We start from the raw sequence: 21,921 nt of genomic DNA, 5'->3' as shown, positions 1-21,921 counted from the left end.
TAGGGAAAGCTGTGAAAGTACACTAAAGTTGCAAAAGAGGTGCCATAGTCTGCGCAAAGTTACAAATATGCTAGCAGGCATCCAGCACAATGGAGGGGCCCACACTTAAATGTGAAAGACAACAACAGATTGCTGGGGGCAGACAGACCTACTCAAATTTACAAAATCAACATCTGCCACTCTGCAGGGTAGAACTTCCTTATAACAACACAAACTAAATAACAGAGCAACTGAGAGTGGAATGGAATGGCTATGCATTACTTGGGCCACACTTAAAATGCATTGGAGGCACAGTTAGCCCATTCAATCAGGAAATACTGCAAGAGGCAGTACAAGCCGGAAGGGTGCCCCACCCTCCTTCCAAATATAGTTTTCTGGACTACTGCAAACAGCTGGTTGACATATGGACACGCTCATGTCAATTGTTTTAATCAAACATTCAAAAAGATATGGGTGGGAGAAATGAAAGCTCACTGAACTCAAAAATGTGTTTCTTTCTCCAGTTATCAGACTAGAACTACCACATGGATTTTTAGCCAGAGAGAAAGGGATAAATAGAAAAGAATGACAATTAAAACACCTTTTTGACTGCACAACTGAAATATCGATTGCTTGAACTGGATCCGAGCCAGCAGGGGGCTCAGCCAAAGTGATTTTCCTGCTTGGAAAAGGGAGAAGTTAGAGAAAGAGAAAAAAAAAAAAGCCAGAAAAAAAATTCAAAGAAAAAAAATCTTTACACAAGATAAGGATCTTTAAAACATGAGAGCGTGTTCTCTCAGTCACCTGCAGCTCTTCAATCCGTGATAATGTCCAAATTCAACATGGCCTGTGAGCCTCCTTTCTTGTACAGATGCCCCCCTCCCATCCCTGCAGGCCCCTCAATATGATGGCGCCTGCTCCATCCCCCTCCCCCCAACTCCAAAGTCCTTGGGTCTGGTGAGTTCCATGTCCAGACCATCCCAGCAGAATGTCCGGGGCAAGGCTCTGGCACCAACGCTGGCAAAGGAGGAGAAGAGCCAATCTCGTTGCACTCTGTCTTTGTTCACCCTCCAACCCCCCCTCCCCCAAAGTCTGCAAAGAGTTCAAGTAAGTACACATAATGGTGGAGGGGTGCCTGAGAAGAAGTCCGCCAGGGGCCACGAGGAGCTAAGGCAGAGGCTATGGGTCAAGCCCTGAAGAAAGGAGGTGCAGCTGTCACCATAGTCGATGCTGGTGCAAGTTTCGGCTGAGCACAGATCGGACGTCCGCCGTGAACCTGGGAGAAAACCAGAATGATTAGTCAATCATCTGTAACAGCAGACTAAATGAGGTGAAATCCAGTCTGGACAAACTGTTTCATAAGAGCAAGTGTTACCAATTCACCCAGCTCACATACTTCCTGCTTTGCAAAACCCAAGAAGTGACATTAACTTCTCTGCACTTAGTGCCGCAGATGCCCATCTCCCTTTCATTCATTTTGCTATGCCAAACCCAATTGTACACAACACTCTGTTTCTGGAGCACACTCCAGGCAGAAAAAGGAGCCACTATGGCTTTCCTAGGCAACATTTCTCTTGCGCAAATTTGGTCCATGGGTCATGATCCGAGCTCTAACCAAACCTTACTATGTAGACATTCATGACTAACAAAGGTCACAAACTGGACAAACTGTACTTAAAAGTTTGTTCTAAATATCTTCCACTCCGGCTCGCTTGCAAACCACAAATTTAGGGACAAGGGTACTGCTTTTCAGTCAATGCTGAGCATGTGGTACACAATGGCAAAAAGTGAAAACATTACTTACCTGTAACAATCGGTTTGCAGCTTGCAGTGCTATAGATTAATGCGCACTCTATCAACTAACCAAATGCGAAATCATGCTATGACATTCTGAACAACTATTTACTTACTTTTATTTTTTAACTTACATATTTTTTCCACAGTTAAATCAGAAAACAGACTTGCCTGCTTCACATCTCAAAAGCTACTCATTCTGACTTGTATAGGAAACTGTAATCTAAGGTAAAGTGCTAGCCCTGGTTCGTTGAGAACTTGGGGGAGTTATCACAAGTTACCTTGAAATCTCTACTTCAAAGAAAAAGTTTATGCAACATCTGTACCTGCCACTAGAAGGCAGGAGTGTGCAGAGCATGTAAATTTACAGCACTATAAGCTGCAAGCCGATTGTTTGAGGCAAAGTTTTCCTTACTTCCAGTGAAATCTTTCACTCCTAGTCGAGGAGCATACCTTCTTCCCTTAAACTACCATATCCTGTACTCAAGTCAACTTGTTTCTGCATAGACCACTGTAGCAAGTTATACATAACTGAGGAGAGGGGACATGCAGATCGATTTTGTAAGGGGCAGGGCGTTACACACGCTTGACTATTTCTGTTTTTAAAGATCCCTCATCAAGAGACCAATTTTGGAGATCACTCTCATCAGCATGGAAATGTGAAAAAAAGACGTGTAAAGTGTCTAAGAACAGGAGCTTGCATCCTTCCAGAGTATGAATCTCCTTGCAGCATAACACTAAAGAACATTTTATATCAGGCAATTGAGGCCTCAGATATCACCTTCCCTGGAGCAGTACCAACGTAGGTACCAAACAGCCTACAAGATGAGAATCTACATTTTAAAACACAGCAACTGGGAGCTGGTTTCTCATAACATCGGAGTTATAGATATGCTTGCACTCCTCAGAACAAATTAGGAAATAAAACCTTTAAAATGTTCTTTTTCATCTTAAAGATCAACAACTTTCATAAAGGAGGGTGGCTCATTTAGAGGATCTTCTTGTCCCTACACAGTAAGTAGAGGTTTTTTTTATGAAGGCGTCATGTCTTCAGTGAGCAAATCACTGTTCTTTACAAGTCCAGTCAGGACATAATGACCTCAAAGGTAAGGATTTATAAACCAAAGCAGGTAGAAGATGCAAATCTCAAGGCTGCGGGCTGACTGTGTGGAAGCCTGTTAATTAATAACATCATTGAGTAAACCTGATGAAAATCATATTATTCCGGGTCCAATGGCAGCATCTCAGCCACTTTCTCCTACATTGGCTTCTTATCCATGTCTGCCTGGCTGCTTGAAAAGGATTATGTTACGTAAGCATCTGTTCATGGCATGTAGAGCTGTAGATTCACATGCTTTGCATACTCCTGCCATCTAGTGTTGGTCCGCAATTTGCAAGTTGTTTTTCTTTGAAGAAGTATTTTCCAGTCACGAGGTAAGGTGACTCCTCCTTTCGGTGAAAGAGTGCATGGGCATCGACTCCATAATTAGATTGTTTTCCCGCAAGAGAAGTGAGTGTAGTACAGAAATGACCATGCGTATGTAATGTGAATAATAAGAACTGCAACAACCACAGGTGTCCGGGAAGGGCGCAAGGGAATCTACAGCTCTGCATGCCAAGAACAGATGCATACAGGTAACATAATCCATTCAAGGCATGAGTGCTGTAGATACACATACTTTGCATACATTGTATAGCAGCATCCTCTCAAAGCGGTGGCTAACCAGTGGGTGTTGCAGTTGTTTGAAAAAGTGTTTTAGCACTGCTTTTCCTACATTAGCTGGTTGATGTGTTAATACATCCACATAATAATGTTTGGTAAATGTGTGTGGTGTAGACCATGTAGCTGCCTTACATACGTCAGCTAAGGAAATGTTACCTAAAAAGGCCAGAGATGCTCCTATTTTGCAGGTAGAATGTGCCCTAGGAGGTAAAGTTAAAGTTCTTTTAGGTTTAACATAGCAAGTTTGAATACATTTAACAATCCATCTAGCCATACCGGATTTAGAGATAGGATTTCCTTTAGGAAGGGGAGCAAATGCAACAAAAAGTTGTTTTGGTTTACGAAAATATTTTGTTCTATCAATGTAGCATAATAGTGTTCTATTGACATCAAGTGTGTGTAGAGCCCTTTCTGCTACTGAATACGGTTGAGGGACGAACACAAGTAACTCAACTGATTGGCTAATATGAAAAGCAGAAACTACAGTTAGAAGGAATTTGGGGTTTGCACGCAGAACCACTATCTTTATGAACTTGAAAGAAAGGTTCTTCCAAGGTTAATGTCTGTAGCTCACCAACACGTCTTAATGAAGTGCTAGCAATTAGAAAGGCAACCATCCATGAAAGAAACTATAATGAGCAATTGTGTCATGGCTTAAACGGGGAACCCATAAGCCGTATGAGAACAATGATAAGGTTCCAGACAGGTGCAGGGGATACCCTGGGTGGTGGTATTCTTTTAAGGCCTTTCATAAAAGCTTTAATTACTGGACCTTTGAATAAGGATAAATGTTGTCTGTTTCGCAGATATGCAGCTACTGCTGCAAGGTGTAGTCGAATGGATGTGTAGACTAAGCCAACTCGCTGTAGATGTAAAAGATAAATAATATTTTGTATAGATGCATCTAGCAGATCAATTGTATTATTATTACAATATATAACAAACCTTTTCCACTTTGCTGCATAACATGCTCCAGTGGTAGGTTTTCTTGCCTTTAAGAATTTTCATACAATCTGGTGGCAGATTTAGGTATCCGAACTCTAGGACTTCAGAAGCCAGATTGCTAGATTGAGCTCCTTTAGGTTTGGATGTCTGATTTCTGCACGTGTTGCGTGCACAGCCTCGACCGCTGCACGTCTTCACGGCCAGAATGAAAGACAGGACCTATGGACAAGGGCCGCCGTAATTTTCCACGAGATGCAGGAGCTTTGGAGGGCCGGAGATCCCGAACCACATTTCCCAGCTCTCTGTGCGGCAGAAGAGGAACGCGCACAGGATGTGAAGCGTCAATGAGCTTCCGGCCGGCGACGTAAGCCGAACAAAGACAGCGCGCAGATTTTCCCGGCTTTGCTGCAAGACGCTTCGAGATTGAGTTTTGGGCTTCTACCATTCCCGGTGGGGTAAGGGTGTCGGCGACACCGCCACAAGTCATTCCTCCGTGATACTTTTGTTTGCGCTAGCAATTGCTAGCTTGTCTTGGGTGTCGGTGACACTGCCAAGAGTCATTTGCCTGTGATAATTTGATTGCGCTAGTGAGCGCTAACATTTCCCGACATGATAATTTGATTGCGCTGGTGAGCGCTAACATTTCCTGACATTGGCTTTGTGTATAGAAAACTTAGTACAAGCCCTCGCTATAGTTTGGAGTTCAAACATTTTTAGGGTCAAAACATTTCCTGGACAATCTGGGACATTCTACTGGTATTGATGCCAGGTGGTATATTCTTTTTTTTCTCTCTACTACGTGGTACAGCACTTGGGATAATTGCTGTGGGTACCATTTGTCAAAATGGATAAAGGCTGTCAACGGTACTGGCAAAGATGTTTCATGTGCAATAAGTGTGTGTGTTTGTGCTTACCTTCTAGCAGGGGACGTAGAGAGGTAGCTGCCATATAAGCATATCCTTCCTCCCTTGTGAGGCCCGCACCCATACACTGACGGGTGGGTACTGTATGTAGTTATACTGGTTACCGAGGTGTATTGGTCATATTCCATTGTGCACAGTTTATGTTTCCTTGTTCCTTTATTTCCAGCGCTCCACCTGCAACCACGTGTCTGCCCTAGGACTAAGCAAATACAGGGTAGCCCAAGAGAAGGTCTCGATGACTGCCAATCGTCCTTCTTCTTATGGTTATCAGAACAGAGTTCTTTTTTATTTACAGGTAGACTTGTGGGGGCAAAAAATAAAAACCCCATACAGCTTTGAATTGGCCATTGAGACTGTTAGCGCAGTGTGTCTAAATAACCTTTTTTCATTTACAGGTCTCCCTTCCTGCTGTTCCCATCCTTTCTTTCCCCCCCGATTTACCCCCTTGATCTTCCGCGCCATTACGGCAATTCGGAATTGAGGTTGTCAATAGGTGGACCCATTGAGCAAGGAGCCGATCCTGAGAGTCCTCCGAGGGACCACGACACCACGGTTCTATGTGAGAAGGTTGGAAGTGAGGAGCAGTTTTTAGTGTGGAACTATTGACAGCTCTAGTAGGGTGGTGAACCATGGTTGACGAGCCCATGTGGGAACTACTAGAATGAGTGCGAGTGATTTCTGTCAAAGTTTCCAAACCAGAAATGGAAGTAGAGGGAGAGACGGAAAAAAGAGTAAGCAAATATCCCAGACCAGTTCATACATAGGACATTGTCTTTGGATAGATGGTGTGAGAATCTGGGGGAGAAGTTTGGGCCTTTTGAGTTCTCTGCTGTGGCAAAGAAATCTATTTGTGGGAATCCCCATTTTTCAAAGTATGGAAGGAGAACCGAGGGATGAAGTACCCATTCGTGTCCTGGTCACAGAATCCTGCTGAGGAGGTCAGCAAATTGGCTGTGCATGCTTGGAAGGTGTTCTGCAAGAAGATTCATTTTATGATGTATTGCGCAACGCCAAATGGTCTGAGAGAGGCGTGACAACTGTAGTGAGTGGGTCCCCTCTGTTCTTGTACATACTACATAGCCGTCATATTGTCCGTCTGGACTAGTACAAATTTACCTAGGAGGTGAGGCTTAACCGCTTTTAGTGCTAGATGAACAGCTGGAAGCCCCAATTAATTGATGTGGAGACGTTTGTGTTTGGTGTCTCATAAGCCCTGAATCGTTAGATGCTGGATATGGGCACCTCACCTGTGAGAGATGCAGCTGCAGTTAGTACGACTTATGGAATCGGGTCGATGAAGGCCCGTCCTTTTGATAGGTTTTGTGTGTTCCACCACTGCAGAGAGTGAAGAGTGCAGCTGTTTACCAACTCTAGATCTATTAATTGACCTTGTGATTGATTCCACTGACGTGCTAAGCATTCCTGTAGAGGAGGCATATGTAATCTTGAGTGAGGAACTATTGCAATGCATGATGCGTTGCATGAAAGTTTTCACGGTTAGGTACTGGTTGTCTTCATACTGTAGTGATAAAGTTTGAACGTTTTGAGTTCTGGCTGCATTGGGAGAAGCTAGAGCTGTGTGAGTGTTTAGCATTGCTCCCAGATACGTTTGCAGTGGTGAGGATTGAAGATGGGACTTTTGTGCATTGACTGTAAACCCGAAATGATGAGGTTTATGGTAGTTTGAGTGTGTTGTAAACACTTTTTCTGTGTGTTGGCTTTGATGAGACATGAATTTGTTGTCTTCTAAGAGCTGCTACTACTGCTAGACATTTTGTGAATACTCTGGTTGCAGTAGTCCCTACAAATGGGAGAACTTCGAATTGATAGTGATTTTCTGCTATCACAAATCTGAGATATTTGTGATATGCTGGGTGGAAAGGAATATGGAAGTATGCATCCTTAAAGTTTAGTGTTCACAAAGTCGCCTTGTTGCAGAAGTGGAAGCACTTGTTGAAGGGTAACCATATGGAAGTGTTCTGACAGTTTGCATAGGTTTAACGGTCTGAGATCGAAGATTGGTTGTAGAGACCCGTACTTCGTGGGGATTAGTAAATAAAGTGAGCAAACTCCTGATCCTTGACGTAGTAATGGAACTGGTTCTATGGCTCCTTTTGTTAGACAAGCTTGTACTTCTTGTTTGAGTAGCTGTTGGTGTGGTAGCGAGAGTTTGTTAATGAGAGGTGGAATATTGGGAGGATTGCTGGTAAGCTCCAGGCAATAGCCATGTTGGATATTATCCAAAACCCATTTGGTCTGACGTTAAGAAACAGGAAGAAACTGTTGAAGAATCATCCCCCGACAGGTGAATGGTCGGGAGGGGTGCTAGCAAGTCACTGCTTGTAAGTGGACTGAGAGGTACAGGTTGGTGTACCTCTACCTCTACCTTTAAAATTGTTCCCTCTATATCCAACCTTGTAGAATCCTCTAAAGGGGGATTATAGTGATAGTGTTTGTGTTTTGTGAGGTTAGTTTTGGAGCCTCCTCTGTAAAAGGAGCGAGAAAAGGAACCTCTGGAAGAAAGAGATTGAAGTGATCCCATAGACTTTGCTACTTGGGTATTCTTTTTTATTTTTACAAGGGACTGGTCTATTTGATGCCCAAAGAGGTGTTCCTTATCAAAGTGTGCATTAAGAATGGTTTGTTTAACTTCTAATTTGAAACCAGAAATTCTGAGCCATGCATGTCTCCTAAGCATAATGCTAGTGTTGATTTCTCTAGCAGTATTTGCAGCATCTAACGCACAACTGATAGAGGAATTTAAAATGGTTTTCCTTCTTGCACCATTTCTTGCTCCCTGTTTTTGTGTTGGAGATTTTTCAATAATTCTTCCATCTCATCCGAGTGAGCTCTATCGTATCTGGATAACAGATGTTGGGTATAAGCTATATGCCAATGGTTGGCTGATTGAGCAGCTACTATTTTCCGTGAAACATTTATCAGCTTAGAATCTTTATCTGGAAGTGGTGCCTCTCTTGTTTGTGAAGGTACCCTCTTACGGGCATTAGAGGCCACAAAGGAATCGAAAGGCAACTGGCCCCCAATAAAAACTGAGACAGATGGGGGGGAGGAGTGTTGGGGGGGGGAGAGTATATTTTTTGCCCACCCTAGGTGGTAATATACGTGCTCTAACTGGGTCTTAAAAATATCATTAGTATGCCTCATCATACCTTTTAGCATAGGCAATATCGGTGTTGTTTTGTGTATTTTTCCTAACGTTTCGTAACGTTTCGAATATCTTCTTCCAGTGCTTCTTTGTGTAAAGGCACTCTATGGTCATTACCTGCCCAAACAATTAATTCCAGATATGCGGGGTTACAGTTGCAGTTTTTAAGAAGGACCCTTCCCAGTGAAAGACAGAGGGTTGAAGAGTCTCCCCACCTGTGGATACCGCAGGAATCAGGATACCTACACCAAGGAAGCCAGGTGCATAGGTGCAAAGTGACATCGAAAAGCACCGTAGACCAAAATGGAGGACTTCATATAACGTGCCACTGGCGAAGAAGGTGAAAGAGTCTATGCCACTCGGAAGTAACCAGGATGCACAGAAGACCAATTACCACCGATGACAGAAGTAGCAGGAATGATGACAGTGACCTTGTCGCTGCAACTGTGAGGACCAGGCGACGCTGTGGAAGACCAGGAGTCGTTCACCAGCTGTTCCACGCCGGAAGTCAAGAACCAGGGGGCGGTGTCCGACGGAAGCCCAACAAACCTAGGCAGCAGCAACAGACGTTGTAAACGAAGAAGGTGCAGCGTTGGGACCAGCGAGGTGAAAGGGACCTGCCAAGAGCAGTCCCCGAGCAAGCAGGTGAGCCCACTGAAGCCAAAGAAGACCCTCAAGATGACCCACAGGCCGAAGGCACAGGAGTCGCAAGAATACCTCAAGCAGCTCACCAAAGATTCAGGTCCACGGTGCAGAGGGTGCGGTGAGGATGAAGATCTTGGCAGGAAGAGATGCTGGAGGCTGGAGCTACTTGTAGCCCGAAGATCTCTGGAGGAAGGAGCTAACAAGTCTTGGCAACTGCAAGTCGGCGCAGTGCACAAGGGTTCTTTCTCAGCGGTTACGAGGGATACTGGCCTCAAACTTCCTGAGAGAACAGAGTAGGCCTTTAGTGAGTTGCAGAGCCACCACCAGTGTTGCTGGGACATTTGGAGTCGTAAGACGACAGGAGTAGCAGACCGGTCAGCTTCATTGTGGTGCCTGCAGATGCAGGGGAGAGACTGCTGTACTCCAAGGAACATTATTTTGGGTGTCCTTGATTGCCACAGGCCTGGAGAGGAACCTGGATGGAGCACAGGCGACACAGAAGACTGGCGGGAAGACGAGACCTGGAGCAGCAGGAGTCTTCCATGATGCAGTCCTGGTTCCAGGCGAAGTCCAAGGTGCCCAGACAGTTATAGTGGTTGCAAGTTTGAATCTCGTCCCACGACGAATCTGAAGAGCCACCCACAGGTAAGCCCTAAATACCCTAGGGAAACGGTTGGGACGATTCAAGGATCCCTCCCAGAGGAGGGGATGGACAGAGGGGAGGATACTCCCATGTCCTCTGTCCAGTTTCGTGCCAGATCAGGAGCCAACGCCTCCCTGAACGGATTCAAATCTGGAGTATGAAAGGAGGGCACCAAATGTACCCTTCAAAGCAGCCCAATACACTAAGTCCAGCCTGGGAGGTGGTTACACCTCGCTGAGGCAGGAAACTTATTGTTCTCCCTTCCTCCGCTCGAGCTCAGCTCAGCAGCAGGAGGGCAGACACTTGTCTGTGGTCGGCAGCAACACTAGCTTGCTGTTAGACCCTGAAAGACTGGTACCGGGAATACAGGGGGTACCCTAGGGGAGCCCCCCAGTACATGGGATCCTACATCCAACACTGAAATCGCTGTTGAGGTAGGATTTTAACATGTTTGATACCAAACATGACCAGTTTCGGTGCTTCCAATATATAGTTCGACATCTCATATTGGACTTGATGTCCACTATTTGTATTAAATGACTGACTGCACTTACGAAGCCTGGAGAATCGACTCTGGGGTTTGTAGACGGGCCCTGCTCATGCAGGGACACGCTCACAATTGTAACCAAGCACCCTGTCCTCAGGACTGAAGAGCCGGCCACAGGGATGACTTCTAGGTTTTAAATGCTGTGACCTCAGATATAAGGAAACTTAGATCTGTTGTAAGTGGTGCTAGCACCAACTTACACAGGCTGCAGTGGCAGGCCTGTAGTCACAGTTTGAGTGGTCTATCATGGGTGGCATAATAGATGCTGCAGCCCGTGGGAAACACCTGGTGTACCTATGCCCTGGGTACCTTAGGACCATACACTAGGGATTTACAGGGGTACACTAGTAGCCAATTGGGAAGGTATCAAAGTACTTACCTTTCTCAAATTTTGGGAGGAATCACAGTGAATGGGGGCCTAATTAGCAGGATTCCAGTCAGACTAGTCAGACAACAGAACACCACCAGCAAAAAATGGGGGTAACCATGAAAGCAGATCCTACTTTCCTACAAAGTGACCCTCTGATAAAAACTGATCACAGCATGGAATTCCTGTTCCTTGGAGCGCATCACACTTCTTAGCCGGAGGAAGCATATTGTCTCGGGGGACAACTGTGGCATATAGACAGGAAAAGGCAACAGGAGGTTTGGGCAACAAAACGTGAAGTATCTAGATTCCTTTCCCACTCATGTACTTGTTTCTGCACTCTGCGTAGCGGGTCTGCAAAGTCACTGACCATCTTCAGCAGATGCTCCGCTATCAGCACAATTTGGTGACAAAGGTCACATTGCAATATCGACTGAGCTAACTTTGTCAGCTTAGGCAAACGAGTGCTTCCTTGTTTTTGAATGTAATACATTGTAGTTAAGTGGTCCTTGAACTATCAGTTTGTTCTGATGCGCTCCCACCCTACCAGTGATGCATCTGTGTTAACAGTCACCTGCGGCTGATGGCCTAGAAAAGTAGACAGGTTGTGTTCCACTACATGATGCTGTACGGCTTAACCAGCAGATCTACACAGTGACCTGTCACTTGTGACCATTCCCTGGCCAGACATGTGCAAACAAGCATGCATAACTATTGCAATATACCCCAAAAATGTCATGACTCAAGAGTCTGAACAAAATTAGTCACTGTCAGAATAATCATTCCCTGGATGTAATTTTTCTGGATCCTAGCCACAAAATGGCCTATTTAACTGAGAGTAATCGGTACACTCTAAAACAAAAACAATTTAGATTTGCTTATATAAAGAGATAGCAAAGTAATGTGTTAAGCAGAATTCTTAAAGATGCTTAATTTTTAATAGTTTTATTAGAATTTTAGCAAAATGCAGCAGTAAACTAATCAACCAAAACCCCAACAAGGGTAATTTTGTATAGTCCAGGAATGTTGATATTAAAAACAAAATAGATAACTATTTCCCTCTCAAACTATGAAAATTATTCTGTATGCTCTTTACCATTATTAACATTGAGGATATTCTGCCACCTACAGTCGGAGCCTTCTCTGCACACATATGGGCTCTCACCAGTTCCCTTCTTGCAGTGTTTTTGGTTGATGGTTCACCAAAAGTTCCTGTAAATGAGGATCAGACTTCAGACCTATTCTCGGGACATAGGCAGATTATAGTCTTAAAAATTGATTTGCTAACCTATTTTGTTCTCTACACGTGAACACACGTGAAGTCAATGCACTCCAGGGGGGAAGGAAGGAAGGAATAGGGTTTTATATGTTTGGTTTTGTTGACGTTCTTCCCTTTTAAAAGAATATGGCAATTTCCAGTGTTGGTTGGGCCGAGATTACTGCATGCATTTTAGCAGCAGTCTATGAGTTGTCTCCAGTACCACCAAACATGTAGAAACTATTCCTGTATGATTTAGATATGATCCTAACCAAAGGTTTGCTGCTCCTTTTATTACCCGTCCAGCAACGAATTTGGCTTGTGCGCATTGTCTGAATGGTATTTATACCCTTTGCATAAAACTGATAAAAAATGAGTTAAAGCTAATGAGGATCAGACTATGGACTCACTGTAACAGTCATCACAATGCCAATTTATCACATCGTCACAACCAGGCTTTTTTTTGCCCCATTCTCAACTGTGGGAGTAGAATCCTCGTCAATTTAGAATGAGAAAGGAAGAAGCGCTGCACATTTTAGGGTAAAGCAAAGAGTACCACATAACATCCGAGCCAAGCTCAGCATTGCTGCAGGCGGAAGCCCTGAGAGGGGATTGTAGGCACAATACATGTCCGGTAATACACGTAAACACCAGGCAAGGATCTCTAATGGATACATGCCTGAAGAATGACGCTTTAAAACTCATTGGAGTGGCCCTAGATATACAATCTAATCCATCTGGCAATTGTGGTCTTCGCAGCAGCAGCAGACTTCATTGCCTCCAGAAGTCACAAACAGTTGGCCTGTAGAACACAAGCTGTTGATTCCAATGAGTGTACAAACTCTGTGTTTCAGACATCATAATTGTACAATGTCTCCCCAATAGAGGGCGCCATGGGGACAAAGTTATTGTTGGATAAATGATTTGTGTTCAAGTAGATGTGCAACAGTGCCATTGGAATAAAGGTTGAATATGTCCTGGCGAAACAATATGTTCCTGCGTTGCACAGGACTTGCACATAGTTTATGCGACTAGACAAATTTATGGTCCCGGGACAGAAATCTTCTATGAAAAAAGCCAGGTCACATGAGGCAAATGGCTTTAATAAATTATAACATCAGTCTGGCCAATTACAAGCTTCAAGCCGCAAGAACCAGTGTGGAAAATGAAGAGGCCCATTGCATTTTTGACTGCATTCTTGGCGATGGCAAGGCCTTCTCAGGCCTGTTCCAGCACATGAATTTGTGAAAGATATCACACTGGAAACATGTATTTTCTGAAATTGGCGTAGCCCACTTTTTCCAAATAGTCCGCTTTCTACTATTCACAAGGGTATAAACAGCCTCAATAAAGGGGGTGGGGGAAGCATTGAGCCAAAAATCTTTAAGAAAGGAATCTCGGTCTGTCCCATGGAGGGAGCTGCTCAGTGCACAAAAGGGTGTGAAATCTGAGGCTGGAGTTGAAGAGGTAGGATGTTGAGATAGAATATGTCTTGTAAGTTTTCATACAGTTACTCTTTACTACTAGTCACAGTTGGTAAAATCTTCCCTGGTGCCCTTCTAATCAATTTTTACCTCAGAGCGTCCAGCATAGGTAGCAGGTTGAGTAATGCTGTGTCACTGGGGTCACTAAACCACGACTTTATCGGTATTGCATTATCTAGAAAAGAAAGAAAACAGTGACAAAAGCAGATAGCCAGGGGTTTGACAGTTAGGTTCATTCTTAAAAAGAAATTTCACCATCATATTTAGACATGGCACAACATGCATCTCTAAACAGAGCTAACCTCAGGCTTCGACACCATCAGCAAGCTGGAACCACCCACCCCCATATCATACATTCGCAGATCAAACACAAACCAACAAAAGACGAAAAGGCACTCCCTTAAGAGTCCCTGACCAATACCTTTGTCCCAAACTCTTTTTTAAAAAAACAGAAAACTCAGGGGAGTGGATGGGTATAAACCCAAATGAATGATATAAATGCAAGAGTATGTGTGTGTAAGATGACCAGCACAAGAATCCATGAACATAGCAGAACAAAGGTCCAGCTTCATCACGTGTAGTGAACGACTCCAAACATCAGGGCACAGGAAGATGGTGACCAGAGCAAATGATTAGGCAACTGCCATGATCCGGGTTGAAGGGAGGGCACCGACACGACATGGCCACCAGGCAAAACCAGTTGTGAGGGAGCAGGAAGTAGGAAACAGAAGCTGTTGGAGTACAAGAAGAGGGTATCCCCAGCCACCAAGACACAAGGAAAATAATGGGGGGCTGGCAAACAGGGATTTCGAGTCGCTACTGCAGCCCCATCTGGAAGATTCTTATACCACTGGGGGACCACTTAACCTGTTCTCACATTATGCACTGTGCTGCTCTTCCTACCTGGGTGGCTTCTGTAGGCGCCTGGAGAATTGTCTAAAATGACAATGCTGGAGAGGTCGCTGTGAACAACCGATAGATCTTTAATATAACTGCCAAGCTCCAAAGTGCAGTGCTGCAGAGACAAATAAACAGCTGGTTAGCATGATCACCTGTGATGGCACATGTTCTAGAAGAACCATTGGTAACATTCCTACCAGTGGATAATCCATCGAACTACAGACTCCTCACCTTCTGAATCCTCCCAGATGCCAGATGGATCAGGAGAAATTTCTTTCCATACCTCTTGTGCACCGACAGGTGGTGCCATCGGACTCCATGGAGGCTCCAGTCCAACTTCAGGAAGTGATGAAACTGAGACACATGTATTCATGTCCCCTGTGTGCCAAGGGGAGTGTGTGACCTTTAACTTGGAACCATGACTTACCAGAAATTCACTCCACAGAATTGAGAAGCAGGTGGGCAGTGAGGAATCTGTGGTTAGTGTATCCACCAGAAATCTTTTTACTCTTAGATAATTAACTTGATCTTTTGAGAGATTCTTTTAACCATAGATCTCTCACATTATGAATTAAAAATGAAAGCAGTACATTCTCAAGGCAATAGGTACGAGGAGTGATCTTTATACCGTGAAGTTCTTTAGGACCAAGTACGCAAAATAATAAATAAGGCAATAGTTACAACTTTCACCCTGGAGGAATGGGCACAAAGGCCACAGGAGGATTCTCTTTGCCTAAAGCATAGAGGAGCTTAATGCAAAGGACAAGCCACCTTTATACGGTCTGTTTCTGGTTTGCCTTTTCTTCCTAATGTTAACCAAAAAGACAAAAAGTTGATAGTCCACCTAGCGCTCTTTATTCCTGTCTATGTAGAAAACAAGGACCCACTTCCGATCTAACCGATGCAGCCTCTCCTCAGAAGGATGCTGCTGAGAAAAGTAAGCATGGGCTGTGAATGATTGCCCTTCATAAAAAGCCTGCACCACCTTCGGCAGAAAGGGCACTGGAGTCCGAAACACTAACTTGTCACTGAAAAAGGTGTATAGAGAACCTAAACAGAGTGAGTCTGCAATTTACTTATGTGGCTCTTAGTAATGATTGGATTGAAAAAGCAGCCATAAGAGTCTCAAATAGTGCACACATCAAAATGTTAAGGACCACATTCAGGTTCTACTGCAGAATAATGAAAGGGGCATTTGGAAACACATGAACACCGCTTAAGAAACACTTCACAACTGGTGACCTAAATAAGGAAGGTGGATCAAGCAAAGGAAGGCCTGAAGGGGAAGACAAATAACCTTTAACAGCAGAGTATTTCCTGGGCTAGAGCCAAGACAAAAGAAAATCAGGTAATTTGGCCTGAGCATGATCAACCTGTCTGTCTTCACACCAGGTGACAAATCAGACCACCTCCAGGAGAGATGGACTTTGTAAAAGGGCAACGAGGTACCAAAATTACATCCACCACCTCCGAAGGTAAATCGGAGCCATAAAGTTGGCCAGGCTCAAATCGCCACACCTGCATATGTACCGTGCGGAGGCACAGGTGTAGAATTGTGTCCATCTACTCGCACAGCAGATCTTCCACAAGAAGCAGCCGGAGTGGATCGCAATTGCTTAGACCAATGCCCAGATCCAACCGGTCCAGGTACCAAACACTCCGAGCCCAGCTTATTGTCACAGCACAATCGAAGCTAGGACAATGAGCTGGGTCCCTCTGACCTTTAGAACCCATGGGACCTGATGCAGAGGCAAGGATGAATAAAAGAGGCCAGAGTCCCACCGAAGGTGGAAGGCATCTTTAAGAGATTTTATAGAAGGAAACTCTGGTGCACCGGCTGGACCCAGAGTGTACTTGCTGTAGTGAACAGTTATACTCAGAGAACCTATCAAGCAGCAGACCATTAAGGATATCTTGTGCGGGCTCCGCTCCACCACAGCCCACACCCACCAAACATTCACCCCTCCTCACTACACCCGGTTTACTGCAGCACTACAAAGTAGCACGTTGTCAGTCCACATCGTGACAAACCGGATTGATGAAACGTAAAAAAAGCTTGTAAGGGCAGGCGAATAGTGAACCGCTATAAAAGGGCAACATGGTGACACTACTGCACCAGAAACAGAGGTCTCCGTTTTCCACATCCCTCCCCCAGCCCAGAGACGATGCAGCTGTCTCTACCATGAGCTCTGGCTGGAGCATGCACAAGTGTCTGTTGCCCATCAGGTTGGCATCAATCATCCACCATTGAAGGTTTTGAGATGCCACTTCCAATATGTTTTCTGAGTGGCACTCGCAGTGTTAGGCCTACTGAAGACAACCTCTCCACTGCAGCATTTGCATGGCTTTCAACTGTATGTAGTGTAGGTGTCAAGAGAAAGCAACAGTAGGGTAATCACCCATAGTTACAGGTTGAACTTTAGTGATCTCAGTGCCCTGTATGCAGAGATCTGGCTTAAGTCCATTCCAGATCAGATGTTGGATCAGAGCAGAGATCAGAACCGAGACTCTGGAGCAGAGGATGGCACAGATGGCGCTGCAGCAAAGGTGATGAGCCATGGCCTGGCACCAACTAAGGGTCACATTGAGGCTGAATAGGGACAGTTGGTTATGGAAGTACTAGCTGATGGGAATCTAACTGGAAACCTAGATAGTACACCCGAGGGACCCAGAGTAACGGCATTGCCTCCCTAGAGGCCTTCATCTGCTGCCAAGTCTGCTATGGCCAGTAAATTTAGGGTACATCTGCTCCAATCTAGAAATTGCTTTGAACTAACACCGCTGGAGATATTTGAGAGCAGACGAGCGACTTCTCCCTGCAAGGTGAGAAGGGCTCACGCTCCACTTGGACCAGTCCTACTTCTGGCAATGTAGAGACGGCCTTGAAGCTCACGGATGGCCTTCAAGAGCATCAGGGAGCATTTATTTCTTGCATTCGAGTGGGTTTGGAGCCAAGGAAATGAAGGCAGACATGAGGGTACGGGATGACATGTTTACTACAGGCATGGCAAGAAAAATCCTGTCGTTTAAGGGGCGACATCTCTGCACACCATCAAGAAAATAGCTTTCCAAAATCAGTAAACAAAAAAATAAATTACAAGTTGAGGGGAGCTCCAGATCCTCATCAAAAGACAGGGGAAAAGAGGAACGGACGTCCACATGGCGCTGTGTCGTCACTTCAGATGGTGAAACAGAGGTACCATGGACTTTCATGGCATTTGGGAACAATGACTGGGAACTTTTCTGATGCCAGTCTGGCACCTAACAAGAAAATACAAAATGTGAGGAATCTGTGGCTAGATGCATCCATCAAAATATAGCATTTCATGCACTTACCTGTCTGTAATATCTCCTTTTGAGAACACTTCTACTGTTGTCTAATTTGTCGGCCACTGCAGAACCATAGATTTCCATGCTGGCTGTGAAGACAACAAGCTCGTACCACTGACTGACCTTGAACATAGAAAGGGAGGGCGGAGAAGAGAGAAAAAAGTCAGGGACATAAAATCAGACATTAGTGTCATGAAAAAAAGCACACCATGCAGTCTTTCAGCCCTTGCCATCATAACATGCCACAATGTGTTGCCATGTTATCCGGTCACGCAACCATCACCATACCTAAACATTGAGCATGCTCCAATTACTAAAACCGCAGCATACACATGTACTACATTTGAAATCATGGCTAAAACCAGGCCTATTAAGTACCTTGCCCAAAATCACTTCTTCACTTCCACGCATGACATGTTCCTGGCCAGCTGCCGACATGCATGTATAAGGTTTAACAAAAGTGCATGCATGGCAGGTACTCCCACAACAGATTAGCACTTGCGTCTTCATGATGTTCTTTGTGTCGCACAGGACCCAACATTAAGGTACCTTGGCTATTACTGTATCATAGAATCACACCTACCAAGTCTTCCATTCCATGACACAGCATCCAAACCCTGAAAACATTGTTCAGGAAACACTTACTTTGAGACTTAAACAATTGCATATCCTGACGGTGAGCCCCCCCTCCAGCCACACCATCTTCTCAAACATAGAAAGAACAAGGAGTTCTTACCACTTCTATAAAGAAATCCACATGTGGCCTTTTATGTACAAAAAAACGGACAGGGTGTTTGTCTATGACAACCTGTAGAAAGAGAGATATGTATTTTTAGGAAAGCAGTATCAGAATCTGTTTAAGATACAAGACGGTACATTCCTTCAGAGGCAGGGTGACCAGATTTTGAAAACAAAAAACTGGGACACTGTGCAAATACAGAGAGAGGGAAGACAATTTTACATAAACTCAGAGGCACAGAATGACAACACTCATCAACATAGAAACACCAACAATAAGGCCCTAAGGGAGTACATTACATGTAACTTTTAAACCTAGTTTTATAAATGTTGAATTGCTACTAACTAGTCTTGCATTGAACTTGCTAAATTTGTGGAAATCTGCCTGGACAGCTGGTGAAAAACTAGGACTGTCCGAGCCAATCAGAGCGCGAGGTCGACCTCGGTCACCCCTCTCAATCCCCCAGCTTTCAAACTCTCCCACAATTGGTGATCGATGTGAGAATTTGGGATTATTGCAGAGAAGTCTACCTGACTGAGAAGAGATTAGTTACCAGTAATTTAGGTTCTCTTGAGTTGGTATCCCTTACAATATAAACATGTTTCAGATTAATTTGATGAGTCAAGCGAAGGAATTATGGTATTTTTTGTTATTAAAGAAGTGTCAAGATATGGTTTAATACAATAGCAGAGGAGGGCATCAGTGTGCACGCAGTCGACTTCTATGTTCCCAGGCTCACAGAAATGAGGTGGTTACTCGATTTGAACCAAAAGCTGGCAACAGCACCACTGAAGCCTCCCATTCTTACTTTAGCTTCGCTTCCATGGCCCCCAGGAGGAAAACTGGCTTCCAATCACTGACGACTGGAAGGGTGTCCTTTGCAAAACCTGCTAACGTCATCCATCAGGGCCAGCCTAGGCCATCATTTCCCCCAAAATCTCAATTTCGCAGTTAACAAAGTGTCGGCATATAAGTGCCGGCTTTTCCTCATCTGTTCATTGAAAATATTTTCCTTCAGCTTTGGGAAATCAGTTTTTGTCCTATGCTCTAGCCACTCTACTTTAGCATCATAATCCAACAGTTTAAGATCTTCAGCCTAGCGCCCATTATCTGCACCAATTAAACCATACCTATATTTCCCCCTTGGTTGGCACACTATATACGGAAGCCCTTTGAACCTGATGCAGTTACATGCATCACTCAAAGTATGTTTCTCCCACAGGTGTTCTAAGAAATATGCTTTCTGAGTTGATTACTGGCCAAACATTCCCTAAGTGCCACCACCAAAATAACTAGCTCCGCACAAAATTAAAATGTCGGACTCTCACACCTCATCAGCAATATAATATTTTATTACTTATTGGACTAGAACGGTTTATTAGATGCATTTGAACTATTGATGAACTCCTGGGGGAAATCATTTTTTGATGCACACCTCCTGATGCTCTGAAACATTTCACTTCTTTTTGACCACGGGTGTCATGCCTCTAGTCTTGATCAGGTCCTCCAAGTTCTCTACGGAGGACTTGAGAATGCTGCGGTGTATAGGGAGGCACTGAACCGACCTTTTAGTCTAGGACAGAGCCTCCACTAAGAAGTCGTCCTCGTCCTGGACGAGGACTAATTTTGCACTTCCTAATTCAAATGCTCTGCTTTGGCTGTGGAGCGGCAAATCTTTATTTTTTATATCTAATAATAAGCAATTTCATATAAAAACAGACTGTCCAGTTCACTCGGCTTTTGGTGAAGTGGGCAAATTATGTAATAATTCAGTGCTTCAAAAGATAAGAGGGAGTTAGAAACAGAGATTTATTCAGCCTCCAAAGTAACATTCTTATAATCAAAGCGGAATTAATCACTTGTCAACAATCCAGAGTCTCAAGAAAATTGTATCGGAGACCCTCAACCACACATTCACAGTACGCTGTATATATTTTTCTCAGCTAGTGTGGTAAGGTGGATAGTATCATCATTGGGTCATCATCACTTGAGGGTTCGGTTCTCCAGGTGATTAACCACCCTCTACCAGGAGTGAGATTGTCTGGAAAAGTGATTAAAAATATCTCCGATCTTGTATAAATGGTTTATTGGTTAGGAGAGGGATATTGTTAAAAGAAACTGTGGTGGTTAGGTGAATTGGATACTCGTCCAAAGCACCTCATGGAAGGTCAACATGTTTCAGAGAGGTTGTGGTGGAGGCGGGAAGGGAAAAATCTGCTCCTAAAGAAACGGTACTGTATTCTGAAAGGCATGTGAAAGTCTGAATGTGGCAATCTGGCATGCAGTATGATTGTTTCTGAGTACTTGTGTGATCTGCTAACAGAAGAACAAGTGTGCGTACAGTGAGGGGTATGATGTAGGGTCAAGCACTAGTAGTTTTCCATTACTCAGTTTTTTGGGGAGGGAGAGCAAGAAGACCAGAGACTTGCTGGTTGTCTGGAACATTTTCAAAAGATACAAGCTACTGCTAATCGGCTCAGCATCACACAGTGGGGGACCATAATTCCAGCAGGGCAGCAGGCACCACCCAGTCATCCAACTTCAGCAATAGAACGTGAATCCTTTCATCCATACTGCAGCAGTACATCATTTCAGTAGTGGCATAAGACTACATCCCAGGTGAAGTTTTTAGAAAGAGGAGCACTCGTGGCCTGAGCAATGCCCCTCATAGGCACAGACCCCTTTCCTCACCGTCATTTCTAACCTTTAGAATAAAATCAGGCGGCGTCCCAGGCCGCACTGTCGGTCGCAAGACACCATCATGATGGGAGTGTATCAACGTCTCATCTAAATCGAGTACGAGGATCTTTCTCTTCACATGACCTGTAGCAAGCAGAGAAAATGAAAACCAGTTTAGAGGAAGCAAAAAAAAGAAACCTGCAAGAGATGAACCAACACAACATCGGGGACCCACATGAAGTACTAATGTTTGGGTACTCCAAACCTGGGACACCTAAGAGGGACAGTGGCCAATCGGTACCCACACAGAGGACCTGCACAGCGGAACATCCTTACATATAGAGGCTATCAGGTTTCACAGCCACAAAGATTTACAGACACTAAGCAAGTTTCAAACATGTAGAGTCACACTGGAAACAAGGCAGGAGCTTTCTACATCCCTAAAAGAAATTTAAATGCAAGGGAGAGTCCAGCTGGAACCGGAGCTGGAGAAGCAGTTACTTACTTGAAAACCAAGACCTCCATCTCCAAGTGGCTGGAACTGGAATACATGGAGAGAAACTTCTACTTTCAAATTCTAAATAACAAATGCCTTTCTCACTTTATTGTTAGAATAGCAATTGCATAATTAAGCCACAAAAACTCATAACAGACCTGTACTGGTTTCTTTTTTTCATGCCCCATTTTTGTAAAGTTATTAAAAATGTACTAAAACAGCAAGGTCGCTACCCTCAACTCGCGGCCATCCAGCAGCATACAAATTCCAGAATGCATCGCAATGACAGTTTATATTTCAGCT

The 21,921-nt window shown here is 44.3% G+C and overlaps 1 protein-coding gene across 2 annotated transcripts in view; it reads right to left on the bottom strand.

Moving 5' to 3' along the window:
* Positions 1 to 408: 408 nt before the first annotated feature.
* The window catches only part of CTDNEP1 (CTD nuclear envelope phosphatase 1), a 68,801-nt gene continuing 47,288 nt past the window's right edge, over positions 409 to 21,921 (bottom strand). The window contains exons 3-8 of one of the 2 annotated variants that reach the window (XM_086946098.1): positions 21,148 to 21,266; positions 18,441 to 18,512; positions 17,711 to 17,827; positions 14,378 to 14,489; positions 13,565 to 13,649; positions 409 to 1,255 (exon numbers count right to left, since the gene is read on the bottom strand). In XM_086946098.1, coding sequence (XP_086802224.1) covers positions 1,195 to 1,255; positions 13,565 to 13,649; positions 14,378 to 14,489; positions 17,711 to 17,827; positions 18,441 to 18,512; positions 21,148 to 21,266 — 566 coding nt within the window. In that variant the 3' untranslated portion in view covers positions 409 to 1,194. The remainder of the gene's footprint in view (positions 1,256 to 13,564; positions 13,650 to 14,377; positions 14,490 to 17,710; positions 17,828 to 18,440; positions 18,513 to 21,147; positions 21,267 to 21,921) is intronic. The other variant, XM_086946099.1, reaches the window with a different exon arrangement.

Source organism: Lissotriton vulgaris, chromosome 12 (assembly GCF_964263255.1).
Source record: "Lissotriton vulgaris chromosome 12, aLisVul1.2, whole genome shotgun sequence".
In the NCBI taxonomy this organism is placed as follows: domain Eukaryota; kingdom Metazoa; phylum Chordata; class Amphibia; order Caudata; family Salamandridae; genus Lissotriton; species Lissotriton vulgaris.
Note: the sequence above shows the minus strand (reverse complement) of the source record. Positions and strands in the feature narration are given on the sequence as shown.